The sequence below is a fragment of the Malaclemys terrapin genome, chromosome 19, assembly GCF_027887155.1.
Source record: "Malaclemys terrapin pileata isolate rMalTer1 chromosome 19, rMalTer1.hap1, whole genome shotgun sequence".
Taxonomy (NCBI): Eukaryota; Metazoa; Chordata; order Testudines; family Emydidae; genus Malaclemys; species Malaclemys terrapin.
In genome coordinates, this window is record NC_071523.1 from 2,069,601 (window position 1) to 2,088,015 (window position 18,415).

At 49.6% G+C, this 18,415-nt stretch overlaps 1 protein-coding gene across 1 annotated transcript in view; it reads right to left on the bottom strand.

Moving 5' to 3' along the window:
* Positions 1-18,165, bottom strand: part of LOC128825953 (tyrosine-protein kinase STYK1-like) — a 32,821-nt gene extending 14,656 nt beyond the window's left edge. Inside the window, exons 1-4 of the mRNA XM_054008854.1 lie at positions 17,641-18,165; positions 9,650-9,790; positions 5,687-5,923; positions 487-668 (exon numbers count right to left, since the gene is read on the bottom strand). Of these exons, the coding sequence (XP_053864829.1) occupies positions 487-668; positions 5,687-5,923; positions 9,650-9,790; positions 17,641-17,692 (612 nt within the window). The 5' untranslated portion in view covers positions 17,693-18,165. The remainder of the gene's footprint in view (positions 1-486; positions 669-5,686; positions 5,924-9,649; positions 9,791-17,640) is intronic.
* Positions 18,166-18,415: the final 250 nt, after the last annotated feature.

Sequence of the window (18,415 nt, forward strand, 5' to 3'; positions counted from 1 at the left end):
TTTCACCTTCCTCTGCAGCATGGAGCATGGGTCGCCTGCTGGAGTCATCAGGGCAAATCTCACATATCAATCCCCTGCCATTGCAGGGGTCTCAGGCATTGGTGGCACCTCAGACTCTCCTGTTCTCTGCCTCACAAGTTTGGTCTCCAGGACTGAAATTCTTTAACTAAAGTCTTTGGCCTCAACACAGAGGTTACTGGGTGAAATGCAATGGCCTGGGCTTTCTATCCCTTCTGGCCTTGAACTCTATCAAATTGGGGCTTTCACACAAACATCATGAGACTTTCCAACTCTCCTGACTTTATCCCAACACGTCTTGGAGTGCATTTGCTAAAGTCAAATGTTTTCCCACTTCTGCTTGGAGAATTACATTAACCCTAAAAAGGCCGCAATGCAGAGAGAAGTGGAAGGGGGCTGAGGGTGGTGCATTGCCCGGCATTCCCCCACTACAGCTTGCCCACGTCAAAACCCAACAGCTCCTCTCACCTGACGGGCTTGCCACAGGAACTGCAGTAAATTTCCTAGGCTCATGGCCTCCAGGATGAGGCAGAGGGGTAGTGCTTGGCTCTGACACCACAGGACCTTCACCAGGCTGTCATGTTTACAGATCTTGATGTGAAACTTCATCATTTCTATAAAATCCTTCATTTCCTGAGGGCTGGTGGCCACTGATGGAAAGGAACCAGAAGCAACATTAATACCAAGCATGGGCACCAAGAGGAGGAAAGCTGATGGTCTACAAGAAAGGGGACTAACCCTTGAGGAGCAAAATGTGGCTCAACAGGGACCAGATATGGGTTGGATTTGCAGCACAGAGCCAGATTTGCTACATGAGGCTTGGTCTATCGCATGCCCTGTTTAGATCCATGATTTTGGTTCTCCCCATTCTAGTGATATCAGGACTATCTGCTCTTGATTTGGACAAGGTGTGTTGGCTGTGGCCCAGAACTAGAACACAATAGCCAGACTATAGAAAGAATGTACCAAAGTGAATCTTTTGCTTTTGACAGTCAAAGGTCTCCTAACCCAATGGTTTGTTGGGCTGCCATGGCTAAGGCACAGCAGATTCATAGCCAACAGTAACAAGGATGTGAAACAGCCAACCACCTTGGGCTGCCCTGACGCAACAGAGCAGGTACTCATTCTGTAGCTGGGTGAACTGGAAGCAGGTTTTTAGTGGGAGATCAACTAAGACTAGAACCCACACCCATCTAGATTGTAGTTGAGCACCTTAACCACTCAGCCACTGCACCTCACCTCACCCCCTCCTTACATTTAAATAGTAACAGAGCTTATCTCACAACAAACTGGAGGGGCTGATTTTCAAACTATAGGCAGCCAGGCTGGTGGACAAAAATGCCCCCTTACTGTACACACATTTACCCATTGTGCCCCCTGCCTCCGGCTCAGTCATCTGCAGCGACTCAACCAGGGACCTCTGGCTCTAAAAGCAAGTCTATTCTTTGGGCTATTGGAGTTGATACAGGCATCTTGGGGCTGTAGTGGACTCAAACATTTCACCTGTCCAGCCACTAGAGGGAGACAAAGACCTTCAGTGGGTTAAAAGGGGTCACGCATGTGCAAATTGGAATAGTTGCACTTGTGCATATGGCAGCACATGTGCACATGCATTTTTGTAGGCCTCTGTTTATGAACGTTTTGTCCGGAAAGTCTCCTGCTTCTGTCATGCCTGCAATAGGAGCTGCATTGTCTGAGCCTTTCTCCTGCACCATCAGACTGGAGCAGCAGCTGGGGGGGAGGGGAGGTCACCAAAGAATCCTGGAGCTAGAGACACTGAAGGAGGAATTCCTAAAAGCTGCTTAGGTTTCCCTGGTCACATGCTCTTATTTAATAAGTGGTGTCTGTCCCACTGGTGAGTGTGTGGTACAGGACCCTCTCCTCCCCCCCGTGGTGCCTGAGGCCTGGTCTACATTACAAGTTTAGGTCGAATTTAGCAGCGTTAAATCGAATTAAGCCTGGACATGTCCACACGACGAAGCCCTTTTTTTCAACTTAAAGAGCCCTTTAAACCGGTTTCTTTATTCCACCTCCGACGAGGGGATTAGCGCTAAAATCGGCCTTTGCGGGTCGGATTTGGGGTAGTGTGGATGGAATTCGACGTTATTGGCCTCCGGGAGCTATCCCACAGTGCTTCATTGTGACCGCTCTGGACAGCACTCTCAACTCAGATGCACTGACCAGGTAGACAGGAAAAGCACCACGAACTTTTGAATTTCATTTCCTGTTTGCCCAGCGTGGAGAGCACAGGTGACCACGCAGAGCTCATCAGCACAGGTAACCATGATGGAGTCCCAGGATCGCAAAAGAGCTCCAGCATGGACTGAACGGGAGGTACGGGATCTGCTCGCCATATGGGGAGACGAATCAGTGCTAGCTGAACTCCGTAGCAGTAAACGAAATGGCAAAATATTAGAAAAAGTCTCAAAGGCCATGAAGGACAGAGGCCATAACAGGGATGCACAGCAGTGCTGTGTGAAAATTAAGGAGCTAAGGCAAGCCTACCACAAAGCCAGAGAGGCAAACGGAAGGTCCGGGCAGAGCCGCAAACATGCCGCTTCTACGCGGAGCTGCATGCCATGCTAGGGGGTGCAGCCACCACTACCCCAACCGTGTGCTTTGACTCTATCAATGGAGAATCACGCAACAGGGAAGAGGGTTCTGGGTACGAGGAAGATGATGATGAAGACAATGAAGATAGCTCACAGCAAGGAAGCGGAGAAACCGGTTTCCCCAATAGCCAGGATATGTTTATCACCCTGGACCTGGAACCAGTAACCTCTGAACTCACCCAAGGCGTGCTCCCAGACCCTGAGGACACACAAGGGACCTCTGGTGAGTGTACCTTTGTAAATATTACACATGGTTTAAAAGCAAGCGTGTTTAATGATTAATGATTAATTTGCCCTGGCAATCGCGGCCAGTACAGCTACTGGAAAAGTCTGTTAACGTGTATGGGGATGGAGCGGAAATCCTCCAGGGACATCTCCAGAAAGCTCTCCTTCATGTACTCCCAAAGCCTTTACAAAAGGCTTCTGGGGAGGGCTGCCTTATCCCGTCCACCATGGTAGGACACTTTACCATGTCAGGCCAGTAGCACGTAGTCTGGAATCATTGCATAACAAAGCATGGCAGCGTATGGTCCCGGTGTTTTGCTGGCATGCAGACAACATCCATTCCTTATCTCTCTTTGTTATCCTCAGGAGAGTGATATCATTCACAGTCACCTGGTTGAAATGGGGTGATTTTATTAAAGGGACATTCAGAGGTGCCCGTTCCTGCTCGGCTGAACAGAAATGTTCCCTGCTGTTAGCCACGCGGTGAGGGTGAGGGGTGAAGTGATCATCCCAGAGAATTGTGTGTGTGGGGGGGGGGGGTCGTTGGGTTTGTGCTGCATGTTAACCCGGAAACTGCAGCCCCTCCTTTTACATTGCAAACCCATTTTAAATGGCCAACCCATGGCATTAAGGGGTAGGCTGGGTCTCCAAGGATAACTATAGGCATTTCAACATATCCAACGGTTATTTTCTGGTCCGGGAAGAAAGTCCCTTCCTCCAGCTTTTGAAACAGACCAGAGTTCCTGAAGACGCGAGCATCATGTACCTTTCCCGGCCATCCCACGTTGATGTTAGTGAAATGTCCCTTGTGATCCACCAGGGCTTGCAGCAGCATTGAAAAGTACCTCTTGAGTTTATGTACTCGGTAGCTTGGTGCTCCGGTGACAAGATAGGGATATGGGTTCCATCTATCGCCCCACCACAGTTTGGGAATCCCATTGCAGCAAAGCCATCCATTATGACCTGCACGTTTCCCAGAGTCACTACCCTTGATATCAGCAGGTCTTTGATTGCGTTGGCTACTTGGATCACAGCAGCCCCCACAATAGATTTGACAACTCCAAATTGATTCCTGACTGACCGGTAGCTGTCTGGCATTGCAAGCTTCCACAGGGCTATCGCCACTCGTTTCTCAACTGTCAGGGCTGCTCTCATCCTGGTATTCTGGTGCTTCAGGGCAGGGGAAAGCAAGTCACAAAGTTCCATGAAAGTGCCCTTACCCATGCGAAAGTTTTGCAGCCACTGGGAATCATCCCACACCTGCAACACGATGCGGTCCCACCAGTCTGTGCTTGTTTCCCGGGCCCAGGATTGGTGTTCCACGGCATGAACCTGCCCCAGTAACACCATGATTTTCACATTGCTGGAGCCTGTACTTTGTGAGAGGTCTATGTCCATGTCGATTTCCTCATCACTCTCGTCGCCATGCTGCAATCGCTGCAATCGCCTCCTCGCCTGGTTTTGCTTTGGCATGTTCTGGCTCTGCATATACTCCAGGACAATGCGCGTGGTGTTCATAGTGCTCATAATTGCTGCGGTGATCTGAGCGGGCTCTATGATCCCAGTGCTATGGCGTCTGGGCTGAAAAAAGGCACGAAACTATTGTCTGACAGAGGGAGGGAGGGAGGGGTGAGTGACAACATGGCTTACAGGTACAGGGAATTAAAATCAACAAAGGTGGCTGTGCATCAGGGAGAAACACAAACAACTGTCACACAGAATGGCCCCCTCAAAGATTGAACTCAAAACCCTGGGTTTAGCAGGCCGTTGATTTCACGGAGGGAGGGGGAAGCAAATGAATACAGAACAAATCTGGTCCATCTATTTTTTACATCTTAAGCTGGCAGCAGACGGTGCAGCATGATTGATAGCCATTGGCATCTTCTGGGAGCTTGGCAGAAAATGCTGTACTACGGCTGCTAGCCATCATCGTCAAGACGGTTCAATAGGACTGCCGGCAGGACTGAGTCTCCAGGAGACAAAACATGTCTGCCCAGGTGCCGCTGACCAAACTCACTGAGGAATACGACGACGATGGATACCAGTCGTAATACACCATCTACTGCCAAAAGGCAAGGAGCTGCTGCTGTGTAGCAATGCAGTACCATGTCTGCTGGTACCCAGATGACATATGGTGATGGTGATGGTGAGCTGAGCTGAGCTGAGCGGGCTCCACACTTGCTGTGGTATGTTGTCTGCACAGGTAACCCAGGTAAAGAGGCGCCAATTGATTGTCTGCTGTTGCTCTGATGGAGGGGGAGGGGCCTGACGACATGTACCCAGAACCTCCCGCGACACTGTTTTTGCATCATCAGGCATTGGGATCTCAACCCAGAATTCCAATGGGCGGCGGAGACTGCGGGAACTGTGGGATAGCTACCCACAGTGCAACGCTCTGGAAGTCGACGCTAGCCTCAGTACTGTGGACACGGTCCGCCGACTTAATGCACTTAGAGCATTTTATGTGGGGACACACACAATCGACTGTATAAAACCAATTTCTATAAAACCGGCTTCTATAAATTCGACCTAATTTCGTAGTGTAGACGTACCCCTAGTCACAGAGGACACAAGTCTTCCCCTGCAAGAGGCTTAACTCAAGCTGCAGTAGCTCATGCATTTTGCTCTGGAGGTCCCTGGTTCAAACCTTGTTATGTTGGCCAAATTGGCCACTGTGACATTTACTTAGATGGCTAAAGTATAATTCTAGCTAATGCTTGCAGCTTTCTTTCTAGACCAGTCTCCTGTTCTAGACGTCCCATCTAGGCCATCACGCACCAGACAGCCCAGACCTGGCAGTGAGAGAAAACTCCTCTCCCCAACTTGCTCACCTGGTAGTTTCCTCAGAATCACAGACAGTGAAGGCCCCAAAGAACTTGTTTGGATGAGGGTGGCCCGGGAAATCTGTCCATATCGCCCCATGCCCAAAAACGCCTCCTCCTGGATGTTCCAGTCTTTAGGCAGCTCCCACTTTGCTAAGAGGGAATCCTTAAACTCCAATATTCTCTCTGCTGAAGTGGCTGTTGGCAGGGAGTCATATTCCTTCCCAGCTTGCCCTGGAACATCATCTGCCAAGAAAGTATCATCATACATGAGAACACGGTGAGAGACATCAGCCAGCACTGAGCATGGGTTCTATTCCCAGCTCCAGCACACACTCACTGTGTAACTTCTGACATAGCAAATCTAGCTTAGGTACTTGGCATTATTGGAGTATCTGAGCACCTCACCTTCCTCAGTGTGTAGAGTCACACCCCTACCCCAAGGCTGGGCAAGACTAGTATTGCTTTTGGACACATGGGAACTGAGACTCAGAGAGACTTTGCCAAAGTCCCAGGTGGAGTCTGCAGCAGAGCAGGGAGTTGAACCCAGCTCGCCAAAGGGCAAGAGGACCACCCAAACCACTAGGCCACCACTTCTTTCTGTACCTTTCCCTCTCTGTGAGAGGAGGAGGAAGCTATTGCTCCTTCTTATGCAGGAATTGTGTTACTGTTGGTAAAGCACTTCAAGGCTCTCCAGTGGAAGGTGGTGGGCAGACACAAAGCCCTGTCTTCAAAGGAACGGTGCTGTTATAACCCTATAAAGGCTGGCGACAGAGATTCCTTGGCAGTGACCTCTGGGATTCACTCCCTGCTGAAATATGACCAGAAGGAATGTGGCAGCTCTTAGACATGCCTCTTTGACCAGCTGGATTAAGCTGATTAAATCCTGTTTCCCAAGCTGACTAGTTCTGCAGGGAGCATGGAGTCTGGTTTCTAGACCTGAGATTTTGAACACCTCAGTTTAAGTCTTTTAAGGTGGCAGGATACCATGGTGATGGCCACCAAATACAGGATTGCAACTGTAGAGTTTGGTGAAATTGTTTTGGCAACTTGTAGATGTGATGCTGTACGGCATATGGGTGACCATTTAGAATATGATTGATACCAATATTACAAAATTGCATTGAATCTTACAATATATGCCATGTAAGGTATTAGTGGGAAAGTTATAATTGGCTAAATATGATAATTGTGTTTATATGTATGTATCATCTTATGCCCAAATAAATTTGTTAGTGTCTAAGGTGCCCCAAGGACTCCTCATTGTTTTTGCTTATACAGACTAACACGGCTACCACTCTGAAACCCATCTTCGTAGTGCGAGTTATAAATGTGTGGTATATTTGTATATCAAACTTGTGCTGTGTTTCTGAGTGACACTCCAGATTGGCATTGGCACTATCCAGCCTGCTTGATGGCCTGTCAAGGGTAATCAGCCGTACAATGAACCCATTGAGAGAAGCCAGGGGCTACAACTGTGAGTCAGCAGGACACCTAGAGTCATGCCTGTGGACAGGGGACTCCCAAGTGTTTTTCCAGGCCCATGTGCTGTGAGCTTGTGTTTGGGACAGAGGATGTACAAACCACATGGCAAAGGATAGAAAAGGCAGCTGCTCCATCTCCATTTTGTCTTCAATCTGGCTTCTTACCTCTGGAGCAACTTCTCTACAAACTGAAGCTTTGAAAAAAAGGTCTGAATGACCCATCCAAGCTTTGGATGTGTTCCAGAGGGACTCTACAAGCCAGCAAACTCACCAATGCTGCTGAGAACGTGATATATGGACTCTGAAGTCTTACATATGTATCTGATGGCTTTGACCATTTAACAACTCTCTTCTTTTTCTTTTCTTGTCTAATAAACCTTTAGTTTTAGTTACTAAAGACTGGCTGGCAGCGTGGTGTTTTGGATAAGATCCAAACTAATATTGACCTGGCAATGTGGCTGGCCTTTGGGGATCAGAAGAACATTTTGTATAGTGAGCAGAGTTTTAAATAGCTCCTCATTTTACTGGAGCTAGCCAGAGAACTGGAATGCAATAAAGGGGGCTGGATGATTTATTTCTTTTTTTGTTTAGCTTCTTGATAACCAATGTGGGGAATCAGGAGCAAAGTTTGTGCCTGGTTGGGGCATCTAACTGCCGTGTTAACCCCCAGTTCTGGGGGAACCTGCTCTCCTTCTGCAGCCTGCCCTGCCCTGGGCATTTTCAGTGTGGGCTGCCCCAGGCACCTCGGGTCACAGTAGATTTATTGAAAAATGCAGTTTTGAGACACCAAAACTACTCACCGATCTGGGTCAAACTGTTTAGGCCAATCCCATCCCACCAACCCTGAAAATGTTTTGGGGGGAATGTCACCATGTTTGAGTCTGACTTTTTCTAAACAAATGGTTTTGATGTTTTCTTTTGAAAATGCAAACAAATTGTTTTGTAAATATCATTTCAAATCGACATTCAAAATGTTTTGTTCGACCCGAATAAAAAAATTTTGTTTTTTCACTTTGGCAAGGGGAAAAAACCCTACATTTTGGTTTCAAACAAACCGTTTTTTCCAGGTTTTTCAGGTTGGCCACTGAACTGAAAAAAATCAACTAACCACTCAGCTCTGTTGGCTAGTAACTAATGATGCACTGCAGTATTACCATCACCTTTGCATACCGTCTGTGTATGATTGCAATATCTGTTCCTCAAATAATTTGTTCACTTTTGGTTGGTGTTAATATGGCAACAAACCCCTGGGACAATAACAGACATAAGTAAAATTACCACTTAAATCTGGGAGATTTTCTGGTACCTCAATAGCCCTCAGCACCACAGGACAGAGAGAGGTGTAGAGGAGATGGAATGGCTCTGGGCCTTGCTTCAGTTCTTTGTATTTCTCTTTCTTTTCCCCTTACGTTTGTGATTGAGCATAAAGGGCTCTGGAATGCTGCTCTCGTGTGCTGTACCTGGTGATGTATGAAATGTGATGATATTGCAACCTTTTATTTGGAGGGAGGAAGGGACATGCTAAAACACCAGCTGTCTCCAGTGCTGTATTTCCATGGACCTTCTTTCAGCTGGCGCTCAGCAGGGCTGGGCTGTAAGGCTGATCTCTGTCTACAAGAGGGGCTGACACACATGACCTTCAGTGGAACTGTTCAACCGTGGCAGGACTGACGAGCTCCCTCTCGGCTGGCTACTACTTCAGGATCCAGATCCTCTCTGCTTGGACTGTATGTTTCCACTGCAGAGGCTCCAGGGCCGGCGCTGCCAAGGGAGCTATCCCCAGAAACGATTGTGGCCTGGAGCTAAATCAATCTTGGTGCCACACAAGAGCCCTGCGAGGGGAGGGCTGGGATCCCTGTTGCCATGGCATCTCCCTGACCAGTGCAACAGAAACCGGGCTGAATCTCTACAGTCTAGTGGAATCTTTGCTTCCTGCTTCAGTGCGCTACACAGGCTGAACCTCCTCAACTGAACAGGACTGTAGCCTGGGGGGATATTCCTCTATTGCTCATCTTACACCCTCAATGATTGGCTGACTTTGACCAATCACTAGCCAGCAGGAAGTGTGACATAATGGTCAGAGAAGAGGACTTGAACTCACAACTCCCTCGTGCTCTGATCATCTTGACTTCCCTCTCAGAGGGGTTGTTCAGCTGAATTACACAGCAGCAGCCACCTCAAAGGTTTGGCTGAGATTTACACGCACTGTTGTGCACATCCCCTTTTCAGTCCTTTCCACGTCTCATGCTGGGTGCATGCCGTGTGTCCAGCTGGCAGCATTCTGTCCCTTCTGGAGGGGATCCAGACAAGCCATTTGGGAGCCGTGAGGCTTATTAGGGCTTGAAAACTCTCTTAACCCGGACTCACCTAGTAAGCTTTGCTGACGTGATCACTAAAAAATCTTGGCAAGATCAAGGGGCCAGGGCTGGAGATGGGCAAAGGCCTGTTTGGGGAGTGAGACCCAAAGCTGCAGAGCTCGTGTCCTTACCTTCCAGCAAGATGATGGGTTCCCTCTCAGCATCCCTCCCTCTCTGACACGTCTTCCAGACGATGACCGCCACCACCAGCAAGGTGGAGGAGGCCAGGAAGGAGGGGATAATGATCATTGCATGCCGCATCCCATTTTCATCTGCAACAAAGAACCGGGGGGAGATGCTAGAGAAGAACCTTTCAGTGCTGGCAAGGAGCCCTTGGCAGCTCCCGGTCGGCCCTGAGGAACTAGTGCAATGGCCAATGGTACAAGAGCTGGCCAAGGAGTTGGACCCTATGGCCCAGCACATCCCTGCTTGGCTTCTAAGGAGATGCCATTGGCTTGAGTCTGATTGGCCACAGGCTCCCTGACAAGATGGAGACAGAGAGGCCCTCAGGCCCTTTATCACTCGTCTCTTCAGGAGTCAAGGCTGCTCAGTAGATTCTCAGGGCCTCACAGTGCATCCCATGTATGGGACCTCGGGGTCCATCTGCACCAGAGCTGGAGGTGCACAGCCACCCCGGGGACCGTACGTACCCAGGGCAGCTCGCCCATCCCACCACCCAAGCAACTGCAGCTACGCTGCTATTTTTAGTGACTAGCTTAATCACAGCTAGTGTGGGTAAGTGCTTGTCGCCCCTGCCTTAGAGGACCGTTGTTCTGGGGGGAAATGCCCCTCCATTCCAGTGGAACAGCCGTGTTCCCTTGTGGGGTATCTGTTTCTTACAAACATATCCTATCCCATTCCCCCGGAGCAGGTGGATCATGGCAAGTGCAAACCATTCTCATGCTGCCAAACACTTCATCCCCTGCCAATCAGATGTAGCATTTCTGCAAGTTTTCACCCACAGGTGTCAAAGCGCTTCACCAAAGCAGGTCAGTAGCATTACCCCATTTTACAGATTGGGAAACTGAGGCACCAGGGATGTAGGGGAGAAGGGACTTGCCTAAAGCCCTGCCCAGCAGATCAGTGACAGAGCTGGGATTAGAGCCCAGGTCTCTTGATTCCCAGGCCTGTGTTCTAACTGCTCCTTAGTGCTACCTCCCTTTTAACTTAAAAACAAAACCAACAACCCACACCTCTGCACGCAGGCCACTGGCTAGCTTGCTTTTCCACCCACCCACACATGCTGCAGCCACTATCTAGCTCCCATTAAGCAGGTGCGGCCGACTGAAAAGTAGCAGGCATGCTGAGAGTCCACCTATCAGAGGGGCCCGAGGGCTGTCACTTGGCTTTAGGAGTGAGTAGCCAGGAGGGGTATGGTGCTCTGCTGGAGCGTGCTCACTGCTACATGGCTGGGGAAGCTGGAAGAAAGAAAACTTCCTAGTGTCTGATCACCACAGAGATTCAATATTTTCCAGAAAAGGACAATTTGAGGGAGGCCAGATTGTATCAGCGCTCAAGCCTCAACTGATTCCTAGATTCCAGGGCCAGGCGGGAGCATTGTGATCATTCTAGCCTGACCCCTGGATAGCACCGGCCAGAGACCTGCCCCACAATAGCTCCTGTCTGAACTAGAGGGAGAATCCTGGGTAAATTGTTCCAGTGGTTATTTACTCTCAATGGGCACTGGAGATGGAGTTATGATGTCAGTGTAGGAAGGCACATCAGCGGGAGCACGGCTGTAGTGTGTACACTGACATAGTGAGGTCAACATAAGCTGCCTTCTGTCAATCTAACTGTGTAGTGTTGACCAGGGCTATGGTGATGTCCCAGGACTAAAGATGACCTCCAACCCAGAAAAATGGGTTTGGGATTTTTTCACTTCCTTATGAGGTATACAGAAGGCCTGGGAATGTGTTTAAAGTTTTTTCTCTCCCCTTGGTTCTTTTTTAGGTTAGAAATTCAGTTTTATTAGTGTTTATTATTTATTATTATAGTGGAAAATATTAGAGGACCCAACCAAGATCAAGATCCCATTGTACTAGGCGCTATACATACACATAGAGAAAGAATCATAGAAGATTAGGGTTGGAAGAGACCTCAGACCCTAGTCCAACCCCCTGCTCAAAGCACGACCAATCCCCAACTAAAACATTGTAGCCAGGGCTTTGTCAAGCCAGGCCTTAAAAACCTCTAAGGATGGAGATTCCACCACCTCCCTAGGTAACCCATTCCAGTGCTTCACCACCCTCCTAGTGAAAAAGTGTTTCCTACTATCCAACCTAGACCTCCCCCACTGCAACTTGAGACCATTACTCCTTGTTCGTCATCTGGTACCACTGAGAACAGCCGAGCTCCATCCTCTTTGGAACCCCCTTTCAGGTAATTGAAGGCTGCTATCAAATCCCCCATCACTCTTCTCTGCTGAAGACTAAACAATCCCAGTTCCCTCAGCCTCTCCTCATAAGTCATATGCCCCAGCCCCCTGATCATTTTCGTTGCCCTCAGCTGGTCTGTCTCCAATTTGTCCACATCCTTTCTGTAGTGGGGGCCCCAAAACTGGATGCAGTACTCCAGATGTGGCCTCACCGGTGCCAAATAGAGGGGAATAATCACTTCTCTCGATTTGCTGGCAACGGTCCTACTAATGCAGCCCAATATGCTGTTGGCCTTCTTGGCAACAAGGGCAAACTGTTCACTCATATGCAGCTTCTCATCCACTGTAATCCCCAGGTCCTTTTCTGCCACTTAGCCAGTCAGTCCCCAGCCTGTAGTGGTGCATCCTAAGTGCAGGACTCTGCACTTGTCCTTGTTGAACCTCATCAGATTTCTTTTGGCCCAATCCTCTAATTTGTCCTTACCCTCCAGCGTATCTACCACTCCTCCCATCTTAGTGTCATCTGTGAACTTGCTGAGAGTGTAATCCATCCCATCATCCAGATCATTAATGAAGATGTTGAACAAAACCGGCCACAGGACCGACCCCTGGGGCACTCCGCTTGATCCCGGCTGCCAACTAGGCATCGAGCTGTTGATCACTAACCATTGAGCCCGACAATCTAGCCAGCTTTTTATCCACCTTATAGTCCATTCATCCAGCCCATACTTCTTTAACTTGCTGGCAAGAATACTGTGGGAGACCATATTAAAAGCTTTGCTAAAGTCAAGATATATCACATCCACCACTTTCCCCATATCCACAGAACCAGTTATCTCATCATAGAAGGCAATTAGGTTGGTCAGGCATGACTTGCTGTAGGTGAATCCATGTTGACTGTTCCTGATCACCTTCCTTTCCTCCAAGTGCTTCAAAATGGATTCCTTGAGGACCTGCTTGTAGCAGGGTGGACACTGCCCTGAGGGGTTGGAAAAGCCCTGGGAGAGGGCTGGGGCAGGGAAGCAGCTACTGGGCTGACTGGGGAAGTAGCTGCAGCTGGGCCACGCCCCAATCAGAGCCCAGCTGGCTGTATAAGAAGGCTGGGAGCCAGGAGCCCATAGAGAGAGATGGGCCTGGCTGCAGGGAGCTAAGACAGAATACCTGGGTGGAGCAGGGCTGGGGAAAGGCTGAGGTGCTTCAGCCTGGATAGCCCCAGGCTGTGGCCTAGGAGAAGGCTAAGAGGTACTGGGGGTTGCAGAGGGCAGCCCAGGGCTAGGCCAAGGCAGCAGGTCCCAACCTCCCTTGCCTGTGATGAGTGGCCTATACTGCAGTCTGCCCCAGAGAGTGGGGGCTAGTTGGTGACTGGCCATGGCCTTATCCTGAGGTGAAGTGGGGTTAGTGGGTGGGGGTTCCCCTGGGAGGGGAGACCTAGCGTGTGTGTGGGTATTGCCAGGGGGCAGCACCCAGGGCAAGGGGCACCGGGGTCCTGGGAGGGACACGGGGGCCAGAGAAGAGGATAAGGCGGATCACCGGCCTGCAGAGGGCGCTCCAGAGGCTGGTGAGCTAATTCCCTGGATGACCAGCAGGAAGTGCTGCAGGGGTGAGTCTGGACCTCTCACACTGCTTCATGATTTTTCTGGGGCCAGAGGTGAGGCTGTAGTCTGTAGTTCCCTGGGTTTTCCTTCTTCCCTTTTTAAAAGATGGGCACTATATTTGCCTTCAGTGCCATCCTGAGGATTTATGGAGCCCTATGCAGTATTATTAAACTGGTGCCCCTGTGCCCGATGGCAGGCTGGGTTCATATGTGTATTTTAGATAAGGGTGGTCTTTTGAAGGATTTATTTAAACTATGTCTGGAGAGCCAAGCATTTAAGGCTAAAGATGAATACTCAGATTGTACATCTAAAAATCCATGCAAGGATTTTTTAGAGATGTGAGTTTATAACCTATCCTGGAAAACGATCCCTCACTCTCACAGACCTTGGGAGACAGGCCAGTCCTTGCTTACAGACAACCCCCCACCCTGAAGCAAATACTCACCAGCAACTACACACCACACCACAGAAACATTAACACAGGAACCAATCCCTGTAGCAAACCCCATTGCCTACTCTACTCTATCTACTCTAGCGACATATCAGAGGACCCAACCACATCAGCCACACCATCAGGGACTCATTCACCTGCACATCTACTAATGTGATATATGCCATCATGTGCCAGCAATGCTCCTCTGCCATGTACATTGGCCAAACCGGACAGTCTCTATGTAAAAGAATAAATGGACACAAATCAGACATCAGGAATGGTAACATACAAAAGCCAGTAGGAGAACACTTCAATCTTCCTAGACATTCTATAACAGATCTAAAAGTAGCCATGCTTGAACAAAAAAACTTCAAAAATAGACTTCAAAGAGAAACTGCAGAACTAAAATTCATTTGCAAATTTAACACCATTAATTTGGGCTTGAATAGGAACTGGGAGTGGCTGGCTCATTACAGAAGCAGCTTTGCCTCTCTTGGAATTGACACCTCCTCATCTATTATTGGGAGTGGACTACTTCCACCCTGATCGAATTGGCCCTGTCAACACTGGCTCTCCACTTGTGAGGTAACTCCCTTCTCTTCACGTGTCAGTATATAATGCCTGCATCTGTAACTTTTACTCCATGCATCTGAAGAAGTGGGTTTTTTACCCACGAAAGCTTATGCCCAAATAAATCTGTTAGTCTTTAAGGTGCCACCGGACTCCTTGTTCTTTTTTTTAAAGAGACTGTTTGTTTAAGCCAGTGCCACTCTCCTCTACTGCTTGCTCTTCTGAGATGGGACATGAAGATGGGAAGGAGATTGATCATTTGAAAGATTTCTGGGGGGCAAAAGGAGAAAACAACCAGGGAAAAAATAATCAGACTCAAGAGGGGAAACCCACCTCCAAGATGACGTGTCGGATTGAGGGGTCATTTCAGTGGCTTTTCCTCACTGGAGGAAAATCCAGATGGCCCAAGTCTAACCCCCTGCATCCAAACATCCCTGACTTTTGCCATCCATCTAACCTTCAAGCTGCCCTCTTGTCGCATTCTGTTATGGGAACTGCTTCTGGCAGGGGACTTTTGAGGGTTTTTTATGCCTTGTTTATTAAGGCAGGATATTTTCCCCAAGAGCTTAGCACCCAATGTTCAGGGTGGGGAGCCCTTGACAAATCTGGCCATCAGCGTCCTCACAGGGGCAGCTGCTGGGAGCTGAGGCCCAGAGCCTCAATGGGAGTCAGGTGCCTAAATGCCTTTGAAGATCTGGGTTCAAGTGCTCCTGAAAACCAGGCCTCAGTTGTGTGTGTGGAGCTTGTGAACATCAGTCCCTGCATGCGTAGTGCAGTTCCATAGACCCCACGGTGCGGTCTCCTAGGTGACGACGGGGTGGAGGGAGGAGGGGGCGGTGTTAGGGCGGGGAAGGGGCGGAGTTGGGGCGTGGCTAGGGGTGGGGAAATGGGCGGGGGCAGGGCCCGTGGCGGGTCCTCTTTTTTTATTTATGAGATATGGTAACCCTAAACACACCCCAACTGCCCCTCAAACGCTTCTATCAAACATCTGGCAGTTGGGGTGTGTTTAGGGTTACCATAGGGTTCCCCGCGCTAACACCGCCCCCTCCTCTCTCCCACTCCCAGCCAGGGGGAAAGGGCTGCCCCAGCGCTACCGGCTTCAGGGTTTGCCGGGCAGCCCCCAGACCCTGCGCCCCCGGCCGGCGCTTCCCCAGCGCAGCTGGAGCCCAGGAGGGGAAGCGCCCAGCCGGGGGCGCAGGGTCTGGAGGCTGCCCGGCAAACCGTGAAGCCGGTAGCGCTCCGGCTTTGGGCAGCCCCTATGCCTCCGGACCCTGCGCCCCCAGCCGGGCACTTCCCCTCCCGGGCTCCGGCGGCGCAGGGTCCGGAGGCACGGGGGCTGCTGAAAACAGGAGATTGCAGGAGAATCTCAGCTCATTCAGGCATCATGGTTGCAGAGGAAAGCTTGAGAATGTGACCTGAGCGCAACCAAAAGGCTCAGAAGTGCAGACCAAACACAACCCTGGATGTGCCGGTATTTTAAAAACTCTCCTGGTTCCGTGCCTGTGCTTGGCATTCCTGGGTTCTGTGGCAGAAGTCAATGGGGCCTTTGTCAGGGATTTCAGGTGTGTGTGTGTGTGTGTGTGCGTGCGCAGGGAGCCTGTAGGAATGCAATGCATGGTTGCTTCGCTTGGTGTAACGTGTGTGATCCCCAGAGCTTGCACCTTTGTATTTTGAATTATTTCAGCTCCATTGTGTACCAACTAAAGCCAGTGTGTGGGGCGTCGCGCTGCAGTTTATGCTAGCGTTAGAGTGTATTGCAGACATAGCCTTTGAGTAGGGAATGGGGTTTTATAATCTAGTAACTCATTATTTTGACCTTGGCATATTAGCTCTGCAAATGCAAGGGGGCAAAGTTCAGGTTGAGAGTGAAGTATATAAATGGGGTGTGGTCACGGTGAGAGCTGGACTGCCTGGAGGTGGGGTGAGGTGGGGGCAGGGAGTGACTGTTCATTGCCACACTTAATTTTTGTTTTTAAATGTGTAACATTCTCGTAAGTGGGGTGTGAGCTGTGGATAAAACATGCCTTCAGCATTAACTCCTCTCGTAACCAAGTTCTTGGTTTAGGAATTTCCTTGTTTGTGTAACGGACATTGTCCAGCTGATGATAAAGCCAGCCAGCTCTGCACTGTCGGATATCATGAGCCCTCCAAAGAAGGACTCTCCACCTGCAAACTTTAGTGACCCACTCTATGGGTGGGCTGTGGCAAATGGAAGGGAGGGAAGCTCTTTAAGCCCTCGATGGTTTCAAAGACTTCTGGTTTTCAAACCCGGATAAAAGCCCCTGTCTTTCCATGCCCCCTCTCCTTTCTGTCCCACCACTGGGCCTTGTACCAACACATTTGGAACAGTATTTTTTTTTTCATCACAAATTGGCCTGGTCTCAATAATGAAAATTTTGTGACTTTTTTGTTTTGATTTTGAAATGTTTCTATTAAAAACTGAAAAATGATCAGGCCTTTTGGTTATTTTCCTTCCCTTCCTCTTTTTCAGGGGGAAAGGAAGAAAACAATAAAACCCTTGGTATTAAAACTCTCCCAACTTTTGAAAATGTTCTTGTTTTTTTTCCAGCCAGCTCTGTTCTTACCCCTTCACTGACCTCCATGCCCTGCCAATCCCCCCCTTTAGAGATCATTCTGAAACCACCCCTTCATTTGCTCCCCAGTATTCTCCCCTCCCCCACCCCATTGGTCCCTCCAAATTCGCTGTTCCTGGCTCTTTGCCTTTCCTCTGTACAGCCCTGGTAGGAAGGAGCACTGACTTGAGGCAGCAGAGGATCAGATTACTACTAATCGGGTGTTTGTGATCAAGTCATTTTGAAGATGTGGTGAGCTAAAAGAAAAACAAATTAGGTCACGTTTCCCTGTTGTGATTTGGTGTAAAGATTTAAACACCAAAACTTTGATATTTTTTCCCCAAACTTCCCAGACAAACTCTCTCCTGGGCAGAGAGGTGGCATGTGCCATCAGGGGATCTGGTTTCTTTTTGGGGAAGTTAGGAGTGGAGTCTGGTAAGTGGTTCTAATGGGAAGCTAGCTTCCGTCTTCGCTCTGGAGTGACTGCCATTGCTTGGTGATAGGCCTAGACAGACTAGGACTATGCACGGAGAACACCCCAAAGATGCCTAGACAAGAGGAAGTGAACAGGACTTACTGCAGAGATACTCTCCACTGGAGAAGTTGCAATGAGGGTGCTGGCTTCCCATTGGAGTGTCTTCTTCCAAGTGTAGCTCTCCAGCAAGTGTGGCTCAGCCTGCCCCAGCACCAGGGCTCCGAGCAGGAAAGGCATATGTCTCAGCGAGGGGACCTGGGTGCCCTGTAACGCTATGAGGCCTGGCCACCTCCTTCTCTTCTTCAGCTGCACAGGTAACCTGGGAGCCCTCTCCCACAGGCAGATGCCTTGGTGGACAGGTTACGACGTGAAGCGCTGGGCAAAGGTTTAAGAGCAGGCGGTTTTATGATTGCAGATGTGGCGCTTGGGTATCAGGCTCAAGTTCAAGGACTCCATGTGCTATTTATCTCTTTTATTTGTTGTCTCTAGTCTAGGGCAGGGCCTGATCCAGCCCCCACTGAACTCTGGGAAACTTCCATTGGCTTCCAGGAGAGCAGCATCGAGTTTAGTACTTTGTAGCCTCTTGTTGTTTCTTTCCTCTTTCTCTGGAGGCAGGAAATAATTGTAGAGAGGGAGGAAACGCTGGAGAGCTCCCAATGCACTGGCAGCCTTGGGGGCCTGCCAAGTAATCTCTGCACCTGCCTGCAGAGATCGCCTGGGGCTCAGGCAGCCTCTCCACTCTCTTGCCGTAGCTCATGACACACAGAGGAAAGGCAGGGCAGGTAATATGCTAATAGCCACCGGGCTAGCTCATTGCCATGCTGCCTGGGAACCAAACTCAAGGGGGGTTGTGACCTGGACTAGCCAGTGACCATCA